Source organism: Aythya ferina, assembly GCF_964211825.1.
Source record: "Aythya ferina genome assembly, chromosome: 4".
Classification (NCBI taxonomy): Eukaryota; Metazoa; Chordata; class Aves; order Anseriformes; family Anatidae; genus Aythya; species Aythya ferina.
Genome location: NC_140300.1, coordinates 67,406,166 through 67,433,554, shown reverse-complemented (window position 1 = coordinate 67,433,554; position 27,389 = coordinate 67,406,166). Strand labels below are relative to the sequence as shown.

At 37.5% G+C, this 27,389-nt stretch overlaps 1 protein-coding gene across 1 annotated transcript in view; it reads right to left on the bottom strand.

Annotated features, from left to right (window-relative positions):
• The window catches only part of GRID2 (glutamate ionotropic receptor delta type subunit 2), a 777,731-nt gene that overhangs the window by 108,829 nt on the left and 641,513 nt on the right, over positions 1–27,389 (bottom strand). Inside the window, exons 14-15 of the mRNA XM_084517560.1 lie at positions 19,071–19,268; positions 12,038–12,350 (exon numbers count right to left, since the gene is read on the bottom strand). Of these exons, the coding sequence (XP_084373686.1) occupies positions 12,038–12,350; positions 19,071–19,268 (511 nt within the window). The remainder of the gene's footprint in view (positions 1–12,037; positions 12,351–19,070; positions 19,269–27,389) is intronic.

Sequence of the window (27,389 nt, the reverse complement as noted above, 5' to 3'; positions counted from 1 at the left end):
CATAGTGATCAAATTCAATCTTTCTGCAGAATTTGCAAAATGTGATGTTTTCAATTGAAAATCAAAGTGCATCATAGATTAAAAAATTATACAAGCAACAATGTGCAGTAATTTAATGCCAATACATTGCAGTGACTTGTGCAATATAATTACACAGAAAAAGGGATGGATAGATTTTACAATGCTCCTAAAAGTGAGGAAATAATTGCACTATGAAGTGCTCGAAAATGTATCATAAAAATATGTTTCATTTTTCAGTTTTGCTGTCATTACAAAAGAAAACGTATGACTAGCTAAAGTTGGGAAATGGAAACAACTCCATATACTTACTGAAGTTACTGGAAGCTCTTAGATGAAGCACTTTTAGACTTATGCTATAGATATTCAGATACTCAAATATCACTCTTGATATTTGAAAGCAAACCTCTTGATTCTGTATGACCAAATTTCAACTGTGAGGCTTCTGCACACCTCTGATGAGCAGGTCAGCCTAAAATTCATGTACTAATGCTTGTGAAATGTCCTGTTCTACCAGAAGACTTGGCAGGGTTTCAAATTTAATTTTGGGGTTACCAAATCCAGCACCATTGAGTTACATGATCATAAATAACTGCAACAGGCCTAGCAATTTTCCCAATGGTTGTTTGCTCAGAAGTTCTGACCAGATAATCTTCTGTCACCATTTTTACAACATAGGACAATAAATGTTCCTTATATAATTATGAATACATGTAGCTGCCAGCATTGATTAGAGCTCAATGTGCATGTGTAAAAAACACAAAGAACTTCTGGGGATCCTCTTTTGCAGGGCTGTGATGTGTGCTTTTATGATTGCACCTCACTGCATGCCTGTATAAAGACACTATTGGCAACCACTGTGAATACATCAAAATGATATATGCTGGCTATTATTCTGGAGAATATTGGCACTTGGTCTTAACAAATAACCTTACACGGTGGCAACCTTCTGATTAGATTTCAAGAGATGCTGAGACCCAACCTCCCTGTTACTGATGGCTGGATACACATGCTCTGAAGTCTCAAACAATCAGCCACAATTAACATCTCTGGTACATATTCATAAAGTGGTTAAGAAGCAAAGTGTCATACACCGTTTTACATAGTGGTGGCCTGGCCTTTCCATAGCCTACTGAGTGTTATCTGTAGTACCTACTGGGATGGCAAAAGGAATTGTGCACAATGGACTGAAAACAGGCCATCTGCACATACAATTAACATTAAACTGAACAATGTCATTAATGAGGTATTAAAGTGCTGCTTTATCTAAGAGCCTGTCATTGAGGACATTATAAACACGAGGGAGAAAGAGTCCACTTTGGCTGAAAATGAACAACTATGAACAAAGCAAATCAAAAGACAATTCAGTGAGAGCAGAAGGACAAACATAATTCCAGTAAAGCCGCTGCACTACTTTTTCCCATTATTTTTTTTTAACCTCTATACAGGTTTTTAACTCCAAATTTTAGGGTTGAAGGAAATTTAAGAAAAGACCACATACTAGAAATTTTTTTCTTTCTTTTTCTTGGACTTTCAATGTATTACACAATACTTTATAAATCTCCTCTTGCAAGATTTCCAAGCATCCATCATCAGTGTGGCACCTGACTATTTCAGAAGCAAGTGAATCACGTACAGTTTTCATGTCACTAATTCTACTTATCCTTTAATTTTCAGACTGCTTCCTTGCACTGAATTCCTAACCTTACAGAATTCAACCATCACTAATATAGAAACTCTAGTTATATTCCTAGATAACACATTCTGAATGTAGCCTAAAATTCCACCTTAGGTACATCCTATAACGTTGTTATGGGATCTCTGTTAAAGGGATCTCTAAAACTCATGATGACCTAAAGTAATAATATGGAAGTTCACAGTGAACAAAGAAAAAAACAACCAAACAAAAACCTCATAATTTTAAGTTTCACTGAGAATACAGCTCTGATGTCATTATTGATGAAAACTACTAATACAAATGCTTATGTACGAAAGCTGAATGACTTGCTATTTTTACTCCAAATCAACTAGCATCCTGCTTAAGATCACGACTCACGTTTTTCAGAAGCCAGAAACGACTTCGAAGATGTCTTCACTGGATAGCATGTTTTTTTCTCTTTGGGAATAGATAGAGAAATTAAAGAAGCTATTCTAAGGAGCTTATATCTAAAAAATGTTCTACTAGCAAGTATGTCTAGGCATGAACAACTAACACTCCCACTCAGCTTTACAAATTTATTATCACTGTTCCTTAGCAGTTTATTTGCAGAAGATTTTCTATCTTTCCCCTTCACTATTGCCTTTACTTTGTCCTAGTGTGGGGGAGGCAGACTCTTCAGTCAAAACCAAACATGTTCTTTCATCTCATTTCTTGTCTGGCAGACGAGGCATCACACATTTTTAACCTAACACCATCTCACTAGCTGAAAAAGCACTGCAAAGGTGATGTCCTGCTTTATCATCTCTCCTCTCCTGTTGAGGGTGGAAGAATAAAAATTAAGCAGCAGCTACAGGATGCTACCATAGTAATTGCTGGGAAGCTAACAAAATGAAAAAAAAAATAATAAAAACAAAACAAAGCACCCCACAGCTTTCTTTCTCCCACATCTACTGAAATGGGAGTGGAACTTCATCTCAGCAATCAGGGAAAACAATGGGGTGTCTAAGTTAGAAGACTTGCAGCACTATTTGTTTCCTTTCAACATTAATTTTGGCCTACTCTGTTTCTACACATTTTAACAGTAGAAGAGGTCTGAGGAAAAAGAAACAAACAAACAAAAACACATCAACAGTTGAATAAGGGAGACAATTTTGCCAACAGCTTCAAATCCTCTTTTCTACTCCTGCCTTACATTTTGCAGACAATTTTCCTGGCACCTACCCACCAGCTGGTGGTATGAAGAAGAGACACAAGGGCGGGTAAAGCTACGGCACAGCTGTTGCAGAGGAGGGACTCCCTGCAGACCAGAAAAGAAATGGAAAACTACCACGGGCTCCCCTCTAAACTCACGCTCGTCTGGTGCCTCAGAAAACCTCCACTGAAAACGCTGATCAGTTTGTAGATGACATTGCTCTCATCCAAGCAGAAGGAAGCATTTTTAATAAAGCTAAAACTCATTTCTCACTTCCTCCTTATCTTAAGCAGACAAAATTGCCAACTTAAGTGTAAGCTTCTGGGCAGGGAAATCAATTAGCAGGACAAGTAAGGCTTGCCTCTTCAGTTTTAAACATCTTTGCAGATGAAAATGTGGGTTACATTCCTTTTTCAGTAGAAGAAACAGTCAGTTCCTGGCTAAGTTGTTTTTCCCCATTTCCTCCATTAAATATCTATTATACACAGATGAACTCTGAGAAGTCAGAACTGATTACTTAACCTGAATCTAACATATCCATTCTCTATCCAGATATAGAATATAGTCTATCAGAAACATTATTAGAAATAGCAATTAAAGAAATTGTTCTGAGTAAATATGCTTCTAAAAGAATACAGAAAGGTGAAGAGATGCCATGGACATCCACATTCTACTTTTCCTTTTGCCTCATTTGTTTTGTTCAGCATTTATACATTACCTTCTTAGGCAATTAATCAGCCTTGGAGTTAGTCCTAGGGGAAGCAAGGTGGTTTTTGGGCTTTCACACCGCCACTCATTCTCCACCTCCTCACAGGAGGTGCGTCAGACACAACATCTCTAAATATACTGCCCCATGTACACAGTGCTATTACTCAAGTAAGCAGGTGCACACAAGATATAGAAATCCATTATTTTAGATGCCTCTGAGGACTGCCTGAGTCTTAACCTCAATTTAGGGAAAAATCTAAGCATATTGCTTGGCAGTTTAATGCTAGTGATATCACACTGCTGCAAACAAATGCCCATACTATGAACACTTTACTTAGAGCATGGTTACTCCTTGGAATTACATTTTCAAAGACAAACAAACCTCTGAAAGTGTCTTGCACATAAAGTTACAGTCAGTGTTTGCAAATAAGTGCTCTATACAGGACAATAATTCTCAGCATATTTTGTCAATTCCATTGATCGCTTGCAGTTTGATGCATACAAGACAATTAGCAAAATGTAGTTGTCTTTTCATGTTGTCAAGAGGGTTGGCCAAACAATTAAGACGTGGAAAAAAGGTATGGGTACTACAGGACTGCAGTACACGTTTTAGAGAGATGACTTTATGAAGGTAGATATACACACTAATGCATATTCCTAGATTTAGTAGACTAAAATGTGAATTTGGGCATTTCATGTTTAAAGGTAGAATGATAATGTTGCAAATATGCCTGCCGGTGTACGTGCTAGAAAAACATGGAAACTGGCTTCCTTTCTAACATGTTTGGCATCTGACTTCCATTTTCCCAGATCAATGCCCAGTTTTTAAGTGCATTTTAGGCTCAGCAACTCTATTCTCCTTGTTACTGGAATAGACCTGGCATAAGTTCGAAGAGCAGTTAAAATTAACTTTAATTAATGAGATTGGCATTTAAGTTATGCTTTCTATCAGAAGACATAAAGCAAGCCTTTATGAAGGAAGGTAGGTAGTATTTCTACTTTACAACTAAGAACTGGGGCACAAGATATCAATTGAAGTTTCTATGGTCAGCCAGAAACCTAGAAGCAGCATCCAAAATGGATTTAAGTGTTAGTCTTAAAGCCTATGCACTGGATCTTTTTTGATTTGTTAAACTTAAAAATAATTAGGTTTCACTGCTAAGTATCACATGTGAAGATATAATTGATAGCTAACATTTTTTCAAAAATTTTTATTGTTTTCCTCCGCATATTAAATACAAAGAGGTTGGTGTACAGTTAAATAGGAGAAAATGTCACTAGGAACATGCATTGTTACAGGATAACGTTTTCCTGCTGATATTGATATGCCAAGAATAAGATAAGCAAGATGGAGTAATTTATTAAGCAACAGCACACTCCAGGCAGTGCATTTCAGGAGGCTTATATCACGCCTTGGGTAGTAATACAAGGAACATGACTGAGAAGTCTGAGCGGCTTTAACCGTCTGAGAAGTATTATAATGGCTACAAGTACCAAGGCTTGAAGCCTATCTTACTGCTCTTATGAAATGTAATTTTAACAAGGCAAACAGTAAGATTCGCTCATTTACTGGGCATTATGAACATAATTGACCATTGCTGACACCGCTGATGACCAATTGAAACCTCCTGTTGTGATCAGCATTTTAAACAAGCCAAAACATAAGGGGATAAAAAAATGGCCCATCAGTGATGCTTTCACATCATTTATTTCCTAATCTTGATAGGTTAAGCAAGAATACCAAGATCTCTGAACAAAACAATACTTTTGCATTTTTAGTACACGTTATCCTGTGCTCAAACCCTATTTATAAAACAATAGTGAATATTCATTTTGTTGGGATCATTGAGAAGTGATTAAATCTTGAATGATTCAGCAATTTTGAAGATATGTCCTGTTATAGCAAAAATCAAAACCAAACCCACCACCACCAACAAAAGAAAAACAGCTAACCACCTAAGCAATCAAAACCCCCACTATCTGCCTACTCTTTTTCAAGATGTGAAACACAGCTTAAGTGAAACACAGCCCTGCATCTTTACCTGCATAATCTAAAATCCTGCCACACAAGTTCAGAAATATCTCCTCTTACAGAAAAATTCAAAGTAAAATGAACATAGCAGGATAAGAGGTAGAAGAGACAGAAGTCTTTCTATTGTGTATTTTATATTAAAGACAAAACATTGTAATTTTTAGTATAACTTCAGTAGTTTGTCTACATTCAGAGCAATTCTATTAAATTAAGCAAGCTCATCACTGTAATATGAAGCCAAATTTGAAAGGATACTCTCAAAAGAAAACCCTCTGGAACATTCCTCTGGAAGTTCCTGCTAAAAATTATGCAGCTTTTCATGTGTCTGAAAAAAAAACACAATCTATTATACAAAGAGTTGTGAATAACTCTAAATCTGAATTTCTGTTTTCTAAATCATTGCTTTTCTCTAGTAATAACGATAGCAGAGTGCTCTCTAGAATATTTCATAACAAGTGCCCATAAAACAGTAGGAAGCTAACAGAAAACTTTCAGGATATTAAACCAGGTCCTCAGCAAGTATAAGTAGACATTCTGCCATTGTAGTAGGTTGATTCAATTAATCTCCATGAAGTTTATAGCAAAGTTTTTACTAGCAAGTTTTTATTAAACCCTATTTATGCACTGGGACCAATTTCCTGGTCCTGTCCCTGGTCATATGGAAGGTTTTCAACAATGCATGTTCTATTGAGGGCAAAATTTGAGAGAGTAGCATCAATACTAGGACAGAAGAGAATGACAAATGGAGCTGTATAGAATTTCAGAAAACTGAGCAAATACTGTATAATATAGAATTAGGACGTTAACCTACCTCAGAGTAGGTTAGGTTGGAAGAGACCTCTAGAGGTCATCTGAGGGCAACCGGTTCCACCCTTCTGTCATCCACACAGTAAAGAATTGTTTCCTGATCCAGATGGAGCTTTCTGTGTTCCATTTTGTGCTCTTGTCCTGCCAGTAGGCACCCTTGAAAAGAACCTGGCTCCATCCTCTTTGCACCCTCCCTTCAGGTATTTACAGACATTGATGAAAACCCTCTGAGCTTCCTCTTCTCTAGGCTGCTCTCTCAGTTCCTGCTCTCCTCTTAGGAGAAGTTCTCCCGTAATCATCACTGTCCCTTAATGATCTGAGTGGACCTTTACTGGAGTCTCTCCAAGTTTCTCTCACAAGGGGGAGCACAGTACTCCAGGTGTGGCCTTACTGCTGATGGTAAGGGGCAAGATCACCTCCCTCGACTGGCTGGCAATACCATGCCTACTGCAGCCAAGGATACCGTTAGCCTTCTTTGCTGCAATGGCACACTGCTGGCTGAAGTTCACCTTGGTGTCCACCAGGACCTGAGGTCCTTTTCTGCAAAGCTGCTTTCCAGGCAGTCTCCCTCAGCATGCACTGGTGCATGGAGGAGTTCTTCCACAGGTGCACAACTCTGCACTTCCCTTTGTTGGGCTTTGTTGAACATATAACTATAGAGGGCTTGAGAGAGTCAATAGGAGTGATGCTCAGGAGGAAAGCTGCAGCAGCGTTGAGCCCCAGCTGCAGCATGAGGCAGGCACAGAGAAAAACCTTTAAGGAGTGGATTAGGATGCCAAGGAGAAATATATAAAGAGAGAGAGGAAACCTACAAAAGATTAAGTACCACCAAACAGTTCCTGCTGGCAATGAACTGAAACGGAAACCTTGAAACCATTTTCTTCCCAACTTAAAAAAGCTAATTTTGAGAAAAAAAAATCAAAATGCAAATTATTTTTCTAATATGAGCAAGTGGAAAAGAACAAATTCAGAAATCATGAAGCTATGTTTCAAAACAACCAAAATGTTCTACCGTCTCAACCTGTGAATTTGCTGCATCTTTAGACATAAATAAACAAATGACGGATAAAAGATGTGCTACAGAATTTCACGCTTGGGTGAACGGTAGAGTCCAAAGCATTTGTTTTTAATCTAATCCACAGCACTGTATGGCCAATATCACTGAAAGGGTTTTGCCTTCACAGTGATCTGAGATTGTAGATTGCGAATCTGTGCTTGCAGAGATTCAGTAGTAAGACCAAGCACTCTAATGGTCATCATTTTTCATTGAAAAGCACGCTTTATGTGACATGAGCCTATCGAACATTTCAGCTCTATGCCCAAAACCCTCTCTTCTAACAAAAACCTACATGCAACTTACACAGAAATAAATGAATAAAATATATAAATATATACACTCTGATACCTGCAATGAATGAATGTAAAATTAAAAGGGGGACTGAGAGAAAATATACTTCTATATTACAAGACTTTCAGAAGTGGTATCTAGACTATGTGGTCACTCCAACATGGGAAAAAAATAAAAAAATAAAAATTGAAAGCTAAGTTCAAGACCCAAGTTTAAACAATGTATGAAGCAGTGTATATAAAAGCATTCAAGCAAGCAAGTACAGAAATACTCAGCCTAAACTTTAACTCTGAGGATTTGGCTTAGTGTGTATACCTGTCACAAGTGAGCAACAAGTCTAGCAAGACCCATCCTCTGTCAACTTCTGAATCTTCTTCAATAAAAATGTTTAGCAGACTAAATTTAAGCTTTAAGATTCTGTGGCAAAGAAAAGGCTAATAGACTCCTAAATCTAGTTCCATAGTCTACCTTTAAGGAAACAAAAAGTACTGAAATTTTGCTAAAAAGTATGACAGTACTTCATAGCATTAAAAACTACCAGACAGGACTGTGCTGACTCTAGTCCACAGACACAGTATTTTTTCTCTGGTGTTTCAAAAACTGCAAAGGTTAGAACTTGTTAAAAGAATTTGATCAGAACGTCAGACAGGCTGACATAAAATAACCTGACACAGCAGACCAAATCTGCCTACTAAAAACTGCAGAATTTTCAACTATTTCAGAGGAAACAAGAAAAAGAAACCCCTTCTGTATCATTAAAGTAGTTACACGATTCCTTACGGAAGGATTTATATTTTTATACCAAAAGGCTTTTTCCTCTCCCGATCTGTGGTGGTTCTGGAGCCAGCCTCGGTGCTTGCAAATCTTTCCTCTAGCTAGAGGAAAGAAAGAAAAGATGATACCAGAACATGCTGGCTAGCCTCAAACAAAGAATCCAGCATTATCAAAGCACTACCAATCCTCGGTTCATGCTGTTTTGTTGCTCTCAGTGCAGGATATAAAAGCATCTTTGGCTGTGTGTTTTGATAACAGAAATGAGTACCTTGTCATGTTTTAAATCCACAGCTGAAAGACTTCTTAAGTGAACGTGACAGTATTTGAAATGTTCCATGCTGCCACACTTAAGATATGCCAATCACAATTAATAGCAACAGACTGGCTATTCCAAAACAAATGAAACCTGCACATTTTTCTGCTGAATGAAGAGCTGATGAGTGAAAACAGAAGCAAAATTACCACAATAGCCAGTTAGTCTGTCAATGGAAATTACTTTCATTTGTCTGTATTCGCAAGGGTTAGTAAACAATAAAGCTTCAGCTAATACAGTTTTCTTGTGATATTCAAATTGAATGTGAAATGCAGGCTGACATTATAAATGGATCTTTTACTCTTTCACGCTGGATTTTTGAAGTCCTCTGAGCCTTTGTGTTTAAACTGGTCTATAAGTTTCTTATATTCTAGTATCAACCATATTAAATGTGTTTTTTTTTTTTTTTTTTTTTTTTTTTTCCCTTCTAGCAAATTAAGGACTGTCCTTCTGCTTGTAATTTGAAGGAGAGATATATGCATAGCTTACCCTCACTCAGTAAGAAAAAAGTGAACATTTTAGATTACTATAGTGGATTCTAAGGAGTTACGCAGGAATTCTTCTTGGTAGGGTGGTAAGATCTCTTTCTCTATATGTAAATGCCTCACACTTAAGTTCTGTCTTAAGTTCTGTCATTTTTTTTTTTTCCCTCAAGTCCCACAACAGTTTTGGTTCTTTGAGCTACCATGTCCCACCAGCAGCTTTTATTAATACAGATTTACATCACATAATCCATAGTGAGCAGATGCGGATCTCCAAATTCCTCTTATTTTTTCCAGTAAATTCTTTTTCCATTACTTTTGTTGTTGTTGTTGTTGTTGTTATTTGGTCCCAGTTCTTTTAATCTTATTTTCTCCTCATCTTCCTGCTTTGTTCAAAGCATTAATTCAGCCCTCCCCAAGCACTCACTTTACTGATTGGTCTGAAACCCTGTTTCTTTATATGCTATCCAAGCATCTGTTGAAGTGTTCTCCTGCAGGCTACCACTCTTGATCTATGACTTGGGAAACTTTTGGACACTGGGCAACACAGGTTTACTTGGCTAGACATAAGGCAAACAATTCAAATAATAATTCATGAGGCTGAAGTGTGTGATTAAACTAGCTTTGCCTCCTTTGAAACCTTGCTGGGCAGTCTCCTATAAAGCTTTTAAGGACTAATGATGTTGGGAGTACAGCAGGGGTGCTAAGGATAATATCAAGCAATAAACTTATGTAAAATCACCTCACATTCATGCAGTAAAGAAACTAATTCACAAGTTTTAACCTAAAAGGCAGACAGATGTAATGAGTCTAGCTCTGTAACGGACCAACTGCTCTCTCACAGTTGGATTCCCTAAACAGTTACATTGGGAATATTTTGGATGGAAAGAAAATTTGAAAATCCACCTACATACAATTAAAAAAAAACAACTCTGGTAGCACTAAGCTGGCTCTGAAGTCTTTGTTTTTCTTAATAAACAAACAAACAAACAAACATAAAACAATCTCAGCTTTCCTCAGCTGGCCATCACTGCTCAATGGAAATGGTAATTCCAAAAGTATTCTCTCTAGGTTGATGCATTTAAAAGCATACCTCTTGTGGACATCCTCAGCCTCAGCTTTTATTTTATTTTATTTTATTTTTTGGATGTTAGTGTTACTTTCTTCTTTCACTCCCTGCTTCTAGAAGTTTCAGATGATTTTCATGCATACCATCAACTTTTATGAATGTCATCTGACTGTTTCTAACAGAAAATAAGGTAATTTCTAAATTATGTTGCCAGCATTATGTAAATACAATGCTTTTCCCTATAGCATTCCATCAAAAAAAACAAGTGTTTTGAAGCTGCAGTGGCCTTGGCTTTTTCTAGTGCAGATGCCCTGTGGAGTTACAAAGAGGCATATCTGCAGTGCCAGTACAGACTGGCAAACAATTATGTGCATAAATACCAGAAGGTACCTGTTCTATTTTGTTGTCAAGTGTTAATACCTGAACCATCTTTTTATATTAAAGCTGTATTTCATTATTCTACTTTGCATTATCCCTCCAATTTGTAGGTTAGGATTTTAAAAAGTATATACCAAGCTGAAGTGTTGTCCCTGATGCCTTCAGGATACATGGTTAGATCTCTGCCAAAAGAGATAGACGTTGAAGGACTTGGGAATATAAACCAAACCAGGCTACACCAGATGCTAAGGGGAAGGAAGGAGAAGCATCCAGGGAGGCCAGAGAAGCTTGGCTGCGTCTAAAAGTTATATGGAAAAAATGAGATAAATCAGAAGAGGGAGGAAAGGATACCAAATAAAAAGTAAGACCACTCGAGTACTGTGTTCAGTTTTGGGCCCCTCGCTACAAGAAGGACATTGAGTTGCTTGAGCGAGTCCAGAGAAGGGCAATGAAGCTGGTGAGAGGCCTGGAGAACAAGTCCTACAAGGAACGGCTGAGGGAGCTGGGATTGTTTAGCCCGGAGAAGAGGAGGCTCAGGGGTGACCATATCGCACTCTACAGGTACCTTAAAGGAGGCTGTAGCGAGGTGGGGGTTGGTCTGTTCTCCCACGTGCCTGGTGACAGGATGAGGGGGAATGGGCTTAAGTTGTGCCAAGGGAGGTTTAGGTTGGATGTTAGGAAGACCTTCTTTACTGAGAGGGTTGTGAGGCACTGGAACAGGCTGCCCAGGGAAGTGGTTGAGTCACCATCCCTGGAGGTCTTTAAAAGATGTTTAGATGTAGAGCTTAGTGTTTTGGTTTAGTGGAGGACTTGTTAATGTTAGATCAGAGGTTGAACCCAGTGATCTTGGAGGTCTCTTCCAACCTAGATGATTCATTTAGCACGTTTCGTAATGGTGTCCATCTAAACTTAGTTCAAAAACCATACACCAACATTTTCTGACTGCATCAAAATACAGCACTCACATTAACTATGAATAATTGCTGAGCAGGTGATAATATTTCTTTCTTCAGCACAAGAAATCATCCTTCTCTAATTAGACATCTACAAATTAAAACTAATTAGCATATAGTGCTTCCGAACTTATCGTGGTTCCCACACTAGGCTGCTGACTGCCTTAGAAACCTCACAGCACACGGCTTTCCAGTGCTCCCAGTTCCTCACGAGTGGCAGGAGGCAGGGAGGAGGATGGTATCTATGGCAACCAAGAGGATGCACAGGTTTTATCTCAGAGGCAGTCTCCTTCTGTCTCTTACCTTGTTGCACAAAGGATCCGTACACAAACCACATGGAGTTGTAAAGCGTTGTGGAGGTCATGGATCCCATCTGAAGACGCGGGGGGTTGAGCCAGTTCAAGAGGTAGACCAGTAGCCCTACCAGCAGCACAGTACCAGCTATGCATGCCCACAGGGAGAGATCAAACGGTGCCAAGCAGGCAAACATGTCCACCGTCTTCTCTGCTTTCCGAAGCAGCACGCCCACTGAGTAGTCCATGTAACGTGTTGTGAAGTCCACCACATTTTCCCTGTCAGGGGTGATGGTCAGGGCAGAGATCCCTATGTCGGCTCTCTGAGGAAAGAGAGAGAATAACATGTATGAGCAGGAGCTACAGAAAAGCTCTTTGTTCCTCCTTGATCTATAGTGGCTAATTTTATCATAGAAAAGCAGATGCCAAGGCCAATAGCTTGTTAATAACATAACATACACAAACTTAAAAATGTAAGTATTCAACAGAATAGCTGTATCACCTCTTTTAGCTTCTGTGAGCGAACTTTGCTTAGTGGACTCAGGCATATTAGCTCTCCAAATTACTATTTTTCCAAGAAATCAAAATACTTCAGGTACAGGCAGTAGCTTAAGGAAATCTGCTTCCTGATATTTTTTCTTGGCTTATTGAAGCCATCATTGTCACTGTGGCAAAAGGCAGACCTTGAGTACAGCATTTCTGATCAGAAATTAGTTCCTGACTGAGCTAGATGATATCCAACACTCTGATGACATGATGCTCGTGTCGAAGGACCACTGCCTGACAAAGAGCATCGTATATGTACTGGGGCATTTGGGGTGCCTGACATTCTGAAAAACACCAACCTTGGCTGCAGAGTGTGAAGTACAGAATAGCAGATACTCCATGCATTCCTTCAGTATTAGTTCTTCTATATCCTCCTGCTAAGCAATTCCTACAACAATCTGTGCTGCGGCTACCTTGGACTTCCTTTGTGCCATTTATATATATATATATATATATATATATTCTAATTTAAAGAACCCATTTCAGATGAAAGGGGAATGAATAACATTCCTTGAACTAATCATTGTATTCCACAGCATGTCTGGGTATTAAGTCTCCAGAGACACCGGGCACAATTACAGCAAGTGCTATTTTATTTTTTATAGATACAATTAGAACTGCAGTGAAAACAAGAAAGGGTATTTAAAGCAGACACAGTAACACTGTTTAAAAAAGACCAAATACTGAAGAATAAGGCTGTAAATTTTAGATACTTTAATATGAGAAAGAACACTTAAAAATACTTAAAGCTGCTACTGGTTTGATTCAATCCACTTCTGTGGTCTCTCGGAAGAGCACAAATGCATGAAAGTCTCAGTACTGAGTCAATTTTATTAACTGTTCTGAGTTTCTTTCTTCTTGTCCAAAGAAGGCGGATCTTACCAGCTTCTTAGAAATGTGAACTATTAAGTGACAATGTATGAAAGCTGAAACTGATTAGAATCAAATTTGCTAATTATCTGCAAAATGCCATCTGCAAAACACTCTGCCATCCATGGTACAGACATATTTTTAATCACAGTGCAATGAAGTCTTTGGTTTACATGATGTTACTTCATTCATGTCAATTTTCACTGGCTTGAGAAAATAGTGGAAGGTAGCTGGGGGCCTGACAATTTAGACAAAAAGGTGTTTGGTTTGCTTATAAGCAATGAATTAGAGATTCATCTTTAATTAGTAGTTTAGATTCTGTAGTGTCTTAAATGAAGCTGTGTTGATGTACGCAGCTGAAAGCACGACTCCACAAAGTTACTTCATGTCCCTTTCTATTAACCTTTTGTGAGTGATGATTTAACTGCCCAACAACAGCAGTAAACTCGAAACTCTAGTAAGCAATTCAAGTAAAAACTTCATCAAAACTGTCCATGGAAGCATCAGCTGAGTTTCTCCATCCTCTAATTACAAAACTTTTAGCCAACAAATGACTTGAGTGATTCACAGTATCTCCTGACAGTTCAGTCCTTGCAAATCAGTTTTCATTTGAAATGTTTTCCATGATTGTGAACATAAATGTACTTTCAAAGGAATTTCCAAATCTATACCAACAGTTGTCAAGCAGGAAAATAACATCATATTTAGTGAATGTTATTTTTTTTTCTTTCTTGAAAGTATATATGAAAGTGAAACGGGTTACAGGAGGACACATAGAACCGCTAAGTAATACTTTGCCTCTTCTAACTTTAGCTAGGATATTAATTATCAGCATGTTACTAAAACACTTCCTTACTGCAATAGATTATTGTGGTGTACTATTGAAGTTGTATGTGTTTAAAGAACCTTCAGTGAAAAACAATATACATAAGCAGAAATTCTTTTGGGAAAAAAAAAAATATTACTAAAGGATTAACAGATTTCTTCTTTCATTTTCTTTTAGATGAAAAACATATTTCTCCACGAAATACACTGAAGGGCACAGTATGTGATATTAATGGAAATACTGCTTCTATTTTACATCCCTGGGGAGTAGTCTCTCCACATTCCACAGCATTACAGTTCCACTCTGCTTATCAGCTAGCCATGATAAAGGAACAACGTTGTCCTAATGGAAGTGTTGCATTTCCTTTATCATACTGCAGCAGCAATTGTAATAATAGCTATGTCTTGCTGTAAAAAAATAAAGTTAGTAAAATCAGAAATGGAAAGGAGAGAGATAAGTCCCATTTTCCCAGTACTCACGTGTTTACCTATTCCATATATAAATTAAGGTTATACTGAACTATTACAACTCATATTCTTAACTTAATTAAATCATAAGCTTAGGGTTAGTAGAGAACTGCACGTTTAACACAAAACCACACTTAGGTTTAACTTAAGTTTATCCACAGAAGTTGAGCATTCCTAATTATGCACAAATTCTGTCACTTTGTATTAAATTAGAAGATGAAAAAATTAAATGCTTGTCATTAACATGTCAAATTGGATCAGAGGAGACATCAGTTTGAAGAAGTCAAGGTTCACTTAGTGCTTCTGAGATAGAAAGGTAAATGCATATAATTATGTCAATATTTAGAAGTAAAGCTGCCAATCTGAATTAAAAATATGTAAAATTCTCCACCCAGCTTTCACAGTGCCAAAATCAACCAACTATCAGTATCTTAGATGTCTGTTTGACACATTTGTGATGAATTAAACTCTGAATCCTGAAACTGCCTGAAAAGCAGTAGCGGGCATTATTTTTGTTTAGGTCACCTGCTTAGGAATTTATATTAGTGAACAGCAAGTCTCTTGAAGTCATTATAGAACATTTCCAGAATCAGAAAATCTAAAATAAATCACCAGCTGGGCCTGATGGTCTTGCTATCCATGTCACAGAATCAGCTCATCAGCAATGCCTAGAAATTCCCTTTTCTATTGCTTAGGCAGTACACCTCATGCACATGTAAAGTGAGTGATCTTATGATTATTCCTGTGGTTCATGACCAAGAATAGGGAAAATACATGAATCTACTAAATTGCTCCCAGGAGGCCTTTCATTTTATTTACTTTCAATGTTAAATCAAGTTTCAATGAATGCTGGAAGCAATAAACCACAGTCACACATGCTATGCAGTCATTAACATGGACATGCAAAAATTAATTAGAGAGACTCTTTTGCTGAGGTTGACACACACACAAATAATTCTGCCTTTACTCAGCTACTATTTTCTCTTGTCACTTTGGCTTCCTGGTGTGCCTTCTTCATTCCTATGCTGCTTCCCTTAGGAAGATGCATTAAGAAAAAAAAAAAAAAAAGCCTTATAAGAGCCTTCTACTTTGCTTGTAGTTTCTCTTAGAAGTTCTTGGGTATGTTTTTGGCTTTCCATTTCTGATAGAACTAAGTGGAATCTGGTAGTTAATCCTATGCCATTTACTTCTTGATGGCTCCTCAATTGGAAAAGACAAACAAACAAACAAAACAAATATATATATATATATATTTGTATATATATATATATGTCAAATGAGGTAGCATTATGCAATGTTGGAAATAACAGTTTATGAATATAAATTTCACCAGAGTGTCCAGAGCCATGCTAGAGCCTACTATCCTCTCCCACAAGTGGCATTAACCACCTCCTTTGCCTGTCACACAGGTTTGTCCCTCTGTTAACATGGCTTTGAGGACAACCAAAGAAAGTGCTGCAAAATGGTAACTAGTGGCAAAAGAAAGACTTGCAGTAAGGGACTGCTCCTCCAAGATGGGCTTCAGCCTCTCTATAGGAAGCTGCTGCCCTCTGAACTCTAATCCTGCTTGTGAGTTGAAGCTCTGTGGGATACATTCTAAGCCTCACTTCATTTCCTGGTTATGTTCAGGTTATGTTGAAAGGAGAAGGTGTATGAATCAAGGATGTACCTAATATAAGACCTGACAAACGAAGGAGGGGAGGCGTGAGTGGGCTCCCTATTCACACTGAAGACCAGCTGCTTTGATCTGCTGATACCAGCTCCAATTTTAGTAGCCACTAGGGACAGGAATACCTTGTCCTCGGAGCAGGAACAGAGTGAACTTGGCAGAAGCTCAACTCTGTAAGGTTGTGAGGATGTAGGGCATGCACTTTGCAGCACAAGACTTCCATCCCTTAGCTTGCACAAGAGCCCACTACAGGGCTCTGAATTGTTTTAATGCAAGTAGTATATATTGGTCTTCAACACAGAAATTACGCGCTTGTTGCAGCAACTACCATTTCATGAGTCACATCTGTAGCAGCCACAGACATCTTTTTTAATGAGATGCACTCAAAAAGAGAAGGTAGCTATTTTCCATTGTAGCTGAGTGGGACTTGTCTTTTGTAGAAATACATTGTTCCCAACTCATTTCTGGCTCGTGCACTAACAGGCAAAGAGCATCCCCTCTGTTTCTGGATTTTCTCCACATGTTGGCCAGACTATCATGTAATACTTGATTGAGAAAACAAGGAAACACTATTTTAAACAGGTTAGACCTTTAATTTAAAACCATTCTTTGCTCCCTTGCTTCCCCTTGCAAAGTTGCCAAGCAGATAGATATTTGAGTTCTGGGAGCAGAAACTCAGTTCACAGTAAATAAGAAAGCAGCCTTTCAAGAACAGCTTGCACTTGGTAAGGGGTAGATACACACTGGCTGCTCGCCCAGAGGTTCTCTTTTGCCTCAAGAGGGTCAGAAAGGGAAGGACACAGTGAACCTTTACTGTAATTATACAAGGGGTGAGGAAGATGCTAGAAAAATGATACACTGCTATTGTACTGAGGAGACAAGGGTTTCACATTCCGAGTGCAGTTCTGTTAACTCTTCATATCTTCTACATATACTTGTACAGAAGAATTTCACATCCATTAAGAGTCATTTACAGCAAAATGGTAGCAGACAGGCAAATCTGTTCTACCGATGACATGTATTTACAGATCTAGTGGTTACTGCCGTAGGGGTGTTAGAGTTATGTGAATCCCTGCCTAGTAAGGGAACAAGAATGCCATATATATTTATTCATTAAAACTGTCTGATTTCTGTTGTTGTGATTGCTGCCTTATGAATCATTCCTTTTAAACAAAAAATGTTCCAGGACTGCTTCCATCTCCAGAGCCATCTAGGACTAGGACACCTCCAGCCTGAGTTATGCAGTGTCCTGCAGTATCCTTTGCTGAGTACTATAGAGAGTAGAGTATGGTATGACATCAGATTTAAGGAGCAGAAAAATGATAAAAATAGGTCGATAGGCAATTCTGGTGTTAGTCTAATAGTTAGAAAAGGAATATTTAGTTCTTACATTTTTGAAGTTGGAAGAAAATTTGATTTTCTAAATTGTTCCAGCTCACCATGTATGATTACAGAATACCACCTTTAGGCTTCATAAAGGCATAGGGAGACAACAAAGGAAGTTTATTACTACAACGTAGATGTACAAGCTGTGCCATGGCTATGGCATATATGGTTGTTTTCCATTCTAACACACTTTGTACTGCTCAGGCAAGCAGAATAAGTTAAGACTGTAACTGCTTTCTTTTTCATGTGGATCATAACTTCATTTTTTGAATTTTTGTTTTGACCATTTCTTCTTTACTGCAAGATCTGTTTTCCAGCATTTTTCTATGTTTTAGTTCAAGTACTTAATAAATCCTATGTCTGACTGCATTGTTTCTTATTCTTTGCTGGCTATCAATTAAATTTCACCTGCAGATTTGGAAAAGAATTTCTATAAACCACCAGTAAATTATTTACGTGAATATCTACTGCAGTTATTTAAAGAAAAACAACAAACGTTGGGTTCTATAGCGGTAAAACCTGCACCTATACAGCTGTAAAAACTGCATGTACAGGTTAACTAAGAGCAAATAAAATATATATGTTCACAACACCAAAGAGACATTAGCAGAGTAGAGTCTGCCCAGCCGTTTCTTTCCCTCTCAGTGGAAGAAACTGAGAGTAGATGACAGGATGTGTAGAGTGGGAAAAAAATGGCACATTTGGTTTAATTTATTTATGATACAATATTGAACATTTAATGTAAAATTAAGTAGACTAAATGGTTTATTAATTACAGAATAGAGAATATACTACTCTTGATTCATACATCTGCATAATGTGTTATTATATATCAATAAAACATTTTCTGTTGATTATATATTTCATGCATTCATCACACCAACATTTTTCTAAGTGCTATACATTATTTATGTAATGTATCACTAATTACTGCAACACCAATTTTTTCTCTTTAGAGCAACCTCTTCAACTCATTTGTGTCAGGTCTTGCCAAACTAATGAGGATGCTGTGCATCCCATTATTTGACTGTATTCAGATTTCATACTACTGTGCTCTGGATGGAAAAAAGAGCCCTTACTTCTTAATTAGTTGCCACCCAGCACTGTTTCTAGCTTTTTCTTTGTCATCTGATGCACCTGGGCACACTATCAGATGCTGTCAACACAGGCAATGAACAAAATTTTATCAAGGACTCATTAAGAAAGGTTACCAGCAGATGCAAATGTATTACTTAATTTTATTACATGGCTTTATTTAATAAGATATTAATAACCTTACCTTAAATACCAGTTCTCCTATCAGTCCGTTCCATGATCCATCATCTTGAGGACTCCCATACTTGTGATCTGGTGCAACATAAATTTCGTATTTAAAGCCAAGGTAATTGGCCAAGGCTTCCAAAACATCTATTGAGAAGCCCTGATATTTCTTCGGTTTTCCCAGAACATTTTCAGACACCATGACAAAGGGTTCTTCCTACACAGAAAACAAAGGGGTCAACTGTTAGTGAAGCAAGGGCTTGACACATTAAGGTATCTTTAAAAAAAAATAAAATAATAATAATAAAGGAGAACTTAAGAATGGTTTACACAAAATTTTCCAGCAATATGTTTTTAGCAGTGCCCCTTCCATTCTTCAAGATGCTATTTTTTAATGTGTTTACTTCAGCAGAATTATCTCAAACTCCCAGTAAGAAATTTTCTCCTCTATTACATATTTCAGAAGTAAATCTTCTGTTGTGACATTACAACTTAAATGCTTTTCAGTAACGCCTTCTGTCTGCACTTATGCTCAGCATGGCAGACATACACTCGTATGTCTGTCCATAAATATGAAGGATTCTACCATACTGCCACTTTCCACTGTCTGGGTAAATACTGTATGTGACAAATGTGACTTAATTCATGCCATAAGGAAAGAAAACCATGGTGAAACAGGCCACGCTGTAGCAACAGACATTTATCTTGTCCTTCTACTGTAATCTAAATTTGAATATCAAATGGTCAATTTTTTTCTTTCTAAGGTGTTTTCTCCAGAGATCATCCATTTGTTTAGTTTAGGAAGAATCAGGGGACTTGAGTATGTCTATAAAAACAATTGGTGAATGCGCATCAAAAAGATGACCATAATGAAGGATACAAATAAATAAATGGAAGTTGGAGTTGGTTGGTAAGATTTCCAAAAAATATGCTTTTCTTTTTCTTCTTTTCAAGTTCTGTTTTCTCTCTCTTTTATTATTATTGTTTTATTAATACTTCTAATAATATTCCCAGAAAGAGATGAGTTTGGCTAACTTTAATTTCTCCATCCTCTGCTGCCCTTCTGTGTTATTCTTCCTGGTGAGTATTTAATTTCTAGACATTACCTTTCACATCCTCTTAAAATAAAACACACAAAAAAAATCATATTTCTGAGCACAGAAATACATTTGCCAGAGATAGATCTCATTTACGGTTGTTTTTCATTTCCTCTGAGAACATCTGCCTGATTTACCTGAGCAGAACAAAATTATCAAAACCCTGAAAAAATTCACAACGGCTCTGTAACACTAGTGTATTTTTTTTCTTCAAAATATGATACATTTCTTCCCTTTAGTCTTTTGCATTATGCTGTAATTTACTATGAGTTTACCAAAAAGATCTATTCGGAGGTGTAAAATTCTAGTTCTGCGACAATTACAAGCACACAAAGCAACCTTGCCACCACTTCTTCCCAATCTACATAAACCATGAGCATACAAAAGAAAAGCTTTTGTGGCCCAAACTCTAAACATATCTCCAGAGGCATTTTTGTTACTGTTTTAATGAACTTTTTTTTTTTTTTTTTTTAGTATTCTGCGACTTGACTCTGTCAATACCTCAGAAGCCAAAGTACTACTCACAAATTCAAGAGCATTTTTAGTTTCCTTGTATGCCACTCTTTCCGAACAGGTACCACTGAAGTGCAGGAGATAGGTATTTGGAATAAAAAATGCACCATATTTAAATTATTAAGTTAACGTTCATGAAGATAGCCACATGCTGAAGATGCTACCAATGAAGCAAGCAAGGAGACCTTCCTAGCAGGATGTTCTTTTCTGTCTTCAGGAGAATCAGAAAACAAACAAACAAAAAAGCAACCAAAAATACCCCCCACAAAACAACCAACCAACCAAAAACCTGTAACAAATAAATGAACACAACCAAGGAGGGTTGACTGCCCATCAAGGCACTATTTCCCAGTTGTCAGAATCAATTCCCTTCTTCCAAATTATCCAAGATCAGCCAAATAAAATAAAAATGGAGGACAGCAAATGCAAGTGAATTTTTAAAGTAGTTTTCCAGTGACTGGGTTCTAGAAACATTGAAGGAATTGAGACTAAGTTGATGAAAGCCTCTCCTAGATGAAAACACAGACTGAATGTAGTTTTTTTGATTATTTGGATGAGAGATTTCCCACATATACACTCAAACTAATACAAAAATGTTTCCACAAAAAAATTGTAATTTATCAATCTAAGCATATTTGGCACAAAAATCTAAAGATTTATATGTGCAAAGGATATTTCAGATATTGAAAATTTTCATACTAGAAAGAAATTGTTTCTTATTATTTCTGAGTTATTAGAAAATAGTTCATATTTTAAATTTTTATTCAATTTGTTAAAAAGCAATTGCTAATTGCACTGATTTAAAGCACTCTTTAAAATGCATTTTTTGTGGCTAATTTCACTTTTATTAAGCTATGTAATACTGTTTGATGTTGAGAGTTTTACCAAAAAAAATGTCCAGTGAGTTATACACATGTTGAAATATAAATGGTCAAATATCTGTATGCAAAACAACTAACATTTCCCAATGCCTGCTGGAGCCTGGAGCGGTAAAATATTTAAACATATTCCAAAGAAAACCAAACAAATATATTGTTACTTTTTTTTTTTTTCTTTATGTAATTGTTTACAATTCTCAGAAGGCATTGAAACAGGACAAAAGTATTTGTCTTGATTCTTTTCCCCCATTAATGCTGCAAGCTGAAACTATGCCAGCTGCTTTTTTTTTTTTTTTTTAAATATTATTATTATTTATTTATTTATTTTCATACTGGGAGAGTGTTTTGTGAGCTCCCTATGGAAAGAGATACATACTGCTACAATATTGACGTTAAAAATGATTATTTTCGTCCTGGAGAAAGAGCTTTTAAAAAGAAAATACACAAAGCAAAAACAGCCAATACACTTCTCACCTTCTCAACAGAAAAATAATGAGAATAAAAATTAAGCTTGTACAAAGCAGATGACTCACATGCTAACTACTGAGTTTGGAGGTGGCTAAATTCACATCAGTGGTGAAGCTTCCTTTGGACCCCAATTAACTGAATCCTGATCAGGTACATTTAGGGGATATCTTTTCTTCCATGGGCAACGAAGTGCAATGGTGAATTTTGAGGAACTATTTTCCTTCTACTTTACTCCTAGTGTGTCTCCTTGTCATTAACTGAGAGTGACAGAGCACTAGAACAGGTTGCCCAGAGAGGCTGTGGAGTCTCCTTCTCTGGAGATATTCAAAACCTGCCTGAATGCCATCCTGCACAATGTGCTCGAGGTGATCCTGCTCGGCAGGGGGCTTGGACTAGATGATCTTCAGAGGTCCCTTCCGACCTCAACCATTCTGTGATTCTGTCATTCTGTAACTGAATGCAGCACTACTAAGCCCCTGATTAGGACTCATTCTCAAAACAGCTCCATGGTCATCACTATCTGGTGTTTACTTGGGATCTAAGTGAGCTGCCCTGATACAGAGGAGGGTGTGTTTAATACTCAGTGGGATCAAAGGATTTTACACAGCCCATAATGCCCACAGGGAAATGAAAGTCAGCAGCAACCAGGTAACATTTATATTATGTGAAGCTGTGCACATTACTTTTTACAACTGTAAGAAGGCAAAGTCTGGTTCCAGGAATGATTATCCCCTAAAGCAACAGAAGCTGGATATTGCCCTTAGGAAGGCTAACGGCAGACACAAGATTAAGGCAACATAACACAGAAAAGGATTGGGAAAGATCTCTGGGACAGCAGAGATCAAGTTTGCAAGAAGACTTGACAATTTATTAGGGTTATAAATATTTAAAGGAAGATGCTACATATCAAGATGTAATTTAGGAACAGGATGCATGTTACAACTGATATAATTTAAGAACTTGCTACACTCTTATGCAATAGCTCTGATGACCCTTGGCTCCTTTAATGAAGTAATTCAACTCTTTATCTAGCACAAATCTACTCCATTTTTGTTGAGTGAGTTGATCTGATCACCAGGGGTCCAGGCAAATGCCAGAGCCAGTACAAGCAATGGAGTAAGACTGTACAAGCAGAAGTGAGGGAAATAACAAGAACATGCTCCTTTTGGTACCAGAGGCTGGTTAATCAGCTCAGACAACTTACCTGAACATGTCTTCAGATGCTCACCACAGTGTTATTTGAGCTTCACAAATTAGTGTTTACCACTGAAATACTCATTTGAGGAATAAAGAGTTATCATCACTATTTTCCATGTGCAGAAGTGGAATGCACAGATTGCAGGGCCTGTACATCTGAGAACTGAATCCAACTGTGCTGGGTCAGGAAGAAACACATTAACCAGAGGTTTTCCTTTTAGCCTGTTTAATGCTTTAAAACATTTGCATTTACATATATATCTGTACTGTGGTGAACCATGACTTTAAGAGAGTAAGATCAAATAGTGGAAAGCAAGAATTACATGATAACGAAGGAACATGGGATCCAAAAGGAAGCTGCCTTGACCAAGGAGAGAAACATTTCACCCGTGAAAGGACTTGCCAGGGTAAAACCACAAGCTGACAGCAGAGACTGTAATTTGGGCTCGTGCAGGGTGAATGGATTGCAGGGCAATATGGGCACAAAAATGCCACACAGCTGAAACACAGCCCTCAAAACCTGCCCTGAATTTTAAAAGTGGTAAGTAGGGGATGAAGAATTTTTTTTTTTCAAAACAACAAATCAGTGGAAATCAGAGGTTGAATGCATAGAGCTTGAAGCAGCCTGGATGCAAGATTAGTGGAAAGAAATGCTGCACTTCCTTGCTTTTTTCCAATGAGATAAATGGCCAACAGCTACCTATTCAGGACTTAGGTTCTGGTGCACATAAAAATGAAGCAACACAAGGTTCTTTTAAGTGCTTCAAGAGCCTAGGATTAAGAATACAAAATATAGTTTTTATTTACTCTGATGAAATTCTCAGACATATACCAACAGCTTGTAAGTAACAGTGTGACTGTAGGCCTGAAGTCATCGTTTTATTTCCCCTATTTATAACTTATAAAGCTAAAAATAAAAGGAAGAGATGAGCTTTTGGGCAGAGGGGACCTTCCAATTTGGAAACAGGAGGAGTAACACTCAAGCTAAATACCAGAAAAGAACAATTACTCTGAGTTCAACTTGATTGTTTTAACAAGTTAGACAATCGGAGAGTAACAGCAATTTGTAACTGTGCTACAGGGGTTGGTGGTAAAGTCAAACATTAAATTCAGTCCTTTGAGGTGGCAGGGAAGGAGAGCAAGAGAATAATTGCTTGTGGAGCATTCAGGGACAATTTACATGTATGGAAAAATATATCCCTAAATCCAGATGACTCAGGATGTTTTTTAATAGGAAGTAGAAGAGCGACTTTAAACTCCAAGCTTTGATAGGTGTATTTGAGCTCTTCTGTGAAAACACATTTTGGAGGATCTGGTATTTTTGGATAGGTTCTCTCTTGTTGGACAAATTACAGAAAAAACTCTTGAATGTAGAGGAAAAGCACCATTCAAATCTTCAACACAATTCTCACTAAATATGAAAGGAAGGAAAGTTTGCATTCAGTGACCTGTTGACAACCAAGTGGTGGTCTCAGCCCACCTGTTAATGATCATTTAACAGGCAACAAGACAGATTTTCTCTATAATTACAACGGTGGATTCTGGGGCTTTAAGTTGAGACTTATTTCAGGACAGGAACTATATATGGAGCCATCATAAACTGCTCTGTTATGCTCACTTATGGCAGTCTTACGCTTTTCCTGATGATATAAATGATGAAAAGAAGGCAGGACACCCTGTATAAAAGGAAAAGCTAAAACAAAATAAAATATTTGGTATTATTCTCCTGCTCAGCCGAATCCTCCTTTCCCCTTACTGTGGGGAGGAAAGCTTCCTAGCCAGGAGGCTCGACAGAAATTAGTAAGTGAAGAAAAAGTTATTGGCTTGTCAGATCAGAGAAACTGATCTCTGCTGGGATTTACAACACGCATTGGGGCTTGACTCAGACTGCAGATGGATGGCCTTATGTGCTTCTACTGTGCTTGGAAGAGAGTTTCAAAATTAGGTAATTATATGGGTGGTTAGAATTCATAAAGCATATGAAAATGACCTCTGTGTCTACTCATCAGAATTTTCTGAACACACTGGGATATAATGCTTTAATATTGACACTCTGTATTCATTAAATGGAACTCTGTATTCATTACATCTTCCCTTCTTCTCTAGCAAAAATCGGAAGAGAGAGGAAAAAACTGAAGCAAGAAATCAAGCTCAGTTTTGGGTGAGACTGTCAACCTGTGTTCAGCACTGACCCTAGGAGCCGTGGACAGGCACATTAAATGATTCACATAGCAGAGCCTCAGCAATCACGTGGTGTGAATATTCCCTGTGACACTTAAAAACTTCTATCACCTGGCAAAGGCTAAGAAACTGCTCCCAAGAGTGAAATTCACTCTCATTACTGGATCACTCAACACCCTTCTGATGGCTGCTGAATGACCAAGCACAGCCATTAGAACTGACAAGAAGCACTAAGAAGGCATCATGAACCATAACTAAAACATTTTCAAGCACATGATGCTTTTGTCTTGTTGCTACACATAATTACTTTTTTTCTTGACTCATGAAAGAACTAATCCCCCACTTTTAAATATTAGCTATTTTGCATTTCTTTCCCCAAAAGAGTTTAGTGAAATAAGTAGCCCCAAATGCTTAATTTCCTCAACTGCTTTATTGACCACTGTTTAGGGGATTATATTTGGCTAAGAACAGCACAGCAGCTTGTTATTTTTAATTGAACAGTAATGTACATTACTTCATGTTAGAATCAATGACCAAAATTCAATTGAAACATTTAATTCTCTCATTACAGAAATTCTCCCACCAGCAACAGTTATTCAAGTTGCTGCAAAAAATAACACAATCCCCATCCCTTAATAACACTAAAAGAAAGATGAAGGTTTCAAACCTACAAAATCTTGGATAATTAAAGTATTATTTTCTTTCAATATCCTCTTATGCCAATGGGCTATGTCACAATATTGGCATCTAAATCCACCTTTCTCAGATTCTCTGCTTTTCAAACAGACTAATTAGAAAGTTGGTTGTACTAACAAAAATGTCCCCTTGCCTACAGCAAGAAGCTAGTTCATGTCCTAGAAGTTGAAGAAAATATTAAAAGAAGGATATTTTAATTTAGGCCTTCACTTGCCACTGTCCTTATGCATGTGCTTCATTTCATCTCACTTTTTTCAATGATAGTTTTAGTTTCATCTTCAACAAGGCATGAGTTTGAGTTTGTTCTTTCACATTAATGAATAAAGAGCACTTTAAATAATATATATGTTTTTTTCTAGAATCAAACAGCAGCTTATGGATTTATTTTGCTATTTGGACTAGTGCTATTTAGAACAAACAAATGAAAGATGCTAGCCACTGTCCCACCCCCCCAATATCTCCTATTGCTCTGCAACAGGACTAAGGCTTCTTTCAAAGCCATCTATTGCAATGGTCTATTAGGATGCAGCCAAGCTTTGTGTATTGATTTTAATTCACAATAACTTAATGCACCTAATAGCTCTTTCTGAACCATTATAGTTATATGATAGGAATATGGATTGAGATTGGAATCGATTGGAGTGTTTTAGAGTATGCCTGAAGAACACAATGCTGGTTTTAACATAGCTAAGCTCAGATACTGGATTTAGCCAAACTGTAGTACAGGTATATTAACCTGCTGGGAGCTACATTATACTTCCAGCAGCCATTCAAGAGCTCCTATTCACAACAAATTCACATAATACTTCAGGACATTGTACTCTCATGAAGTTCACCTCCTTTTCTGTCTTGCATAGTATGCAAGGATAATTGTAATCAGTGTATGAACCCTTTTATGTTTAAAAGCCAAATTCTGTATGCTTTGTGAACTCCATGAATCTACCTGAAATGCAAATATGCCCAGCAGAAGAGATAGGTGAAGGTCAGTGAGAAGATAAGAGCTAAGGAGCCTTGAGAGATAGCCCTTGACACACAGGTGAGTTAGGTTGGCCCTACCACATTGTGCATTGCATCTAACTTACTGTCAAACTGTGGCCCCAGCCGGGTCCCAAAGCATTTGAATTCCTTGACACTCACCTCACCTTGTACATAGCACCTACTACTTTAGAAAAATTAATTTCAAATATTAACTGAAAAATAGAAGGAGCTGGGTTCTCTAGCTGCTCTGAGATTAATGCTTGTAATACAAAGGATCACAGCAGGCATGTACAGTGTGAATAACTGTAAGGTTTATGACCTACCTGTTTT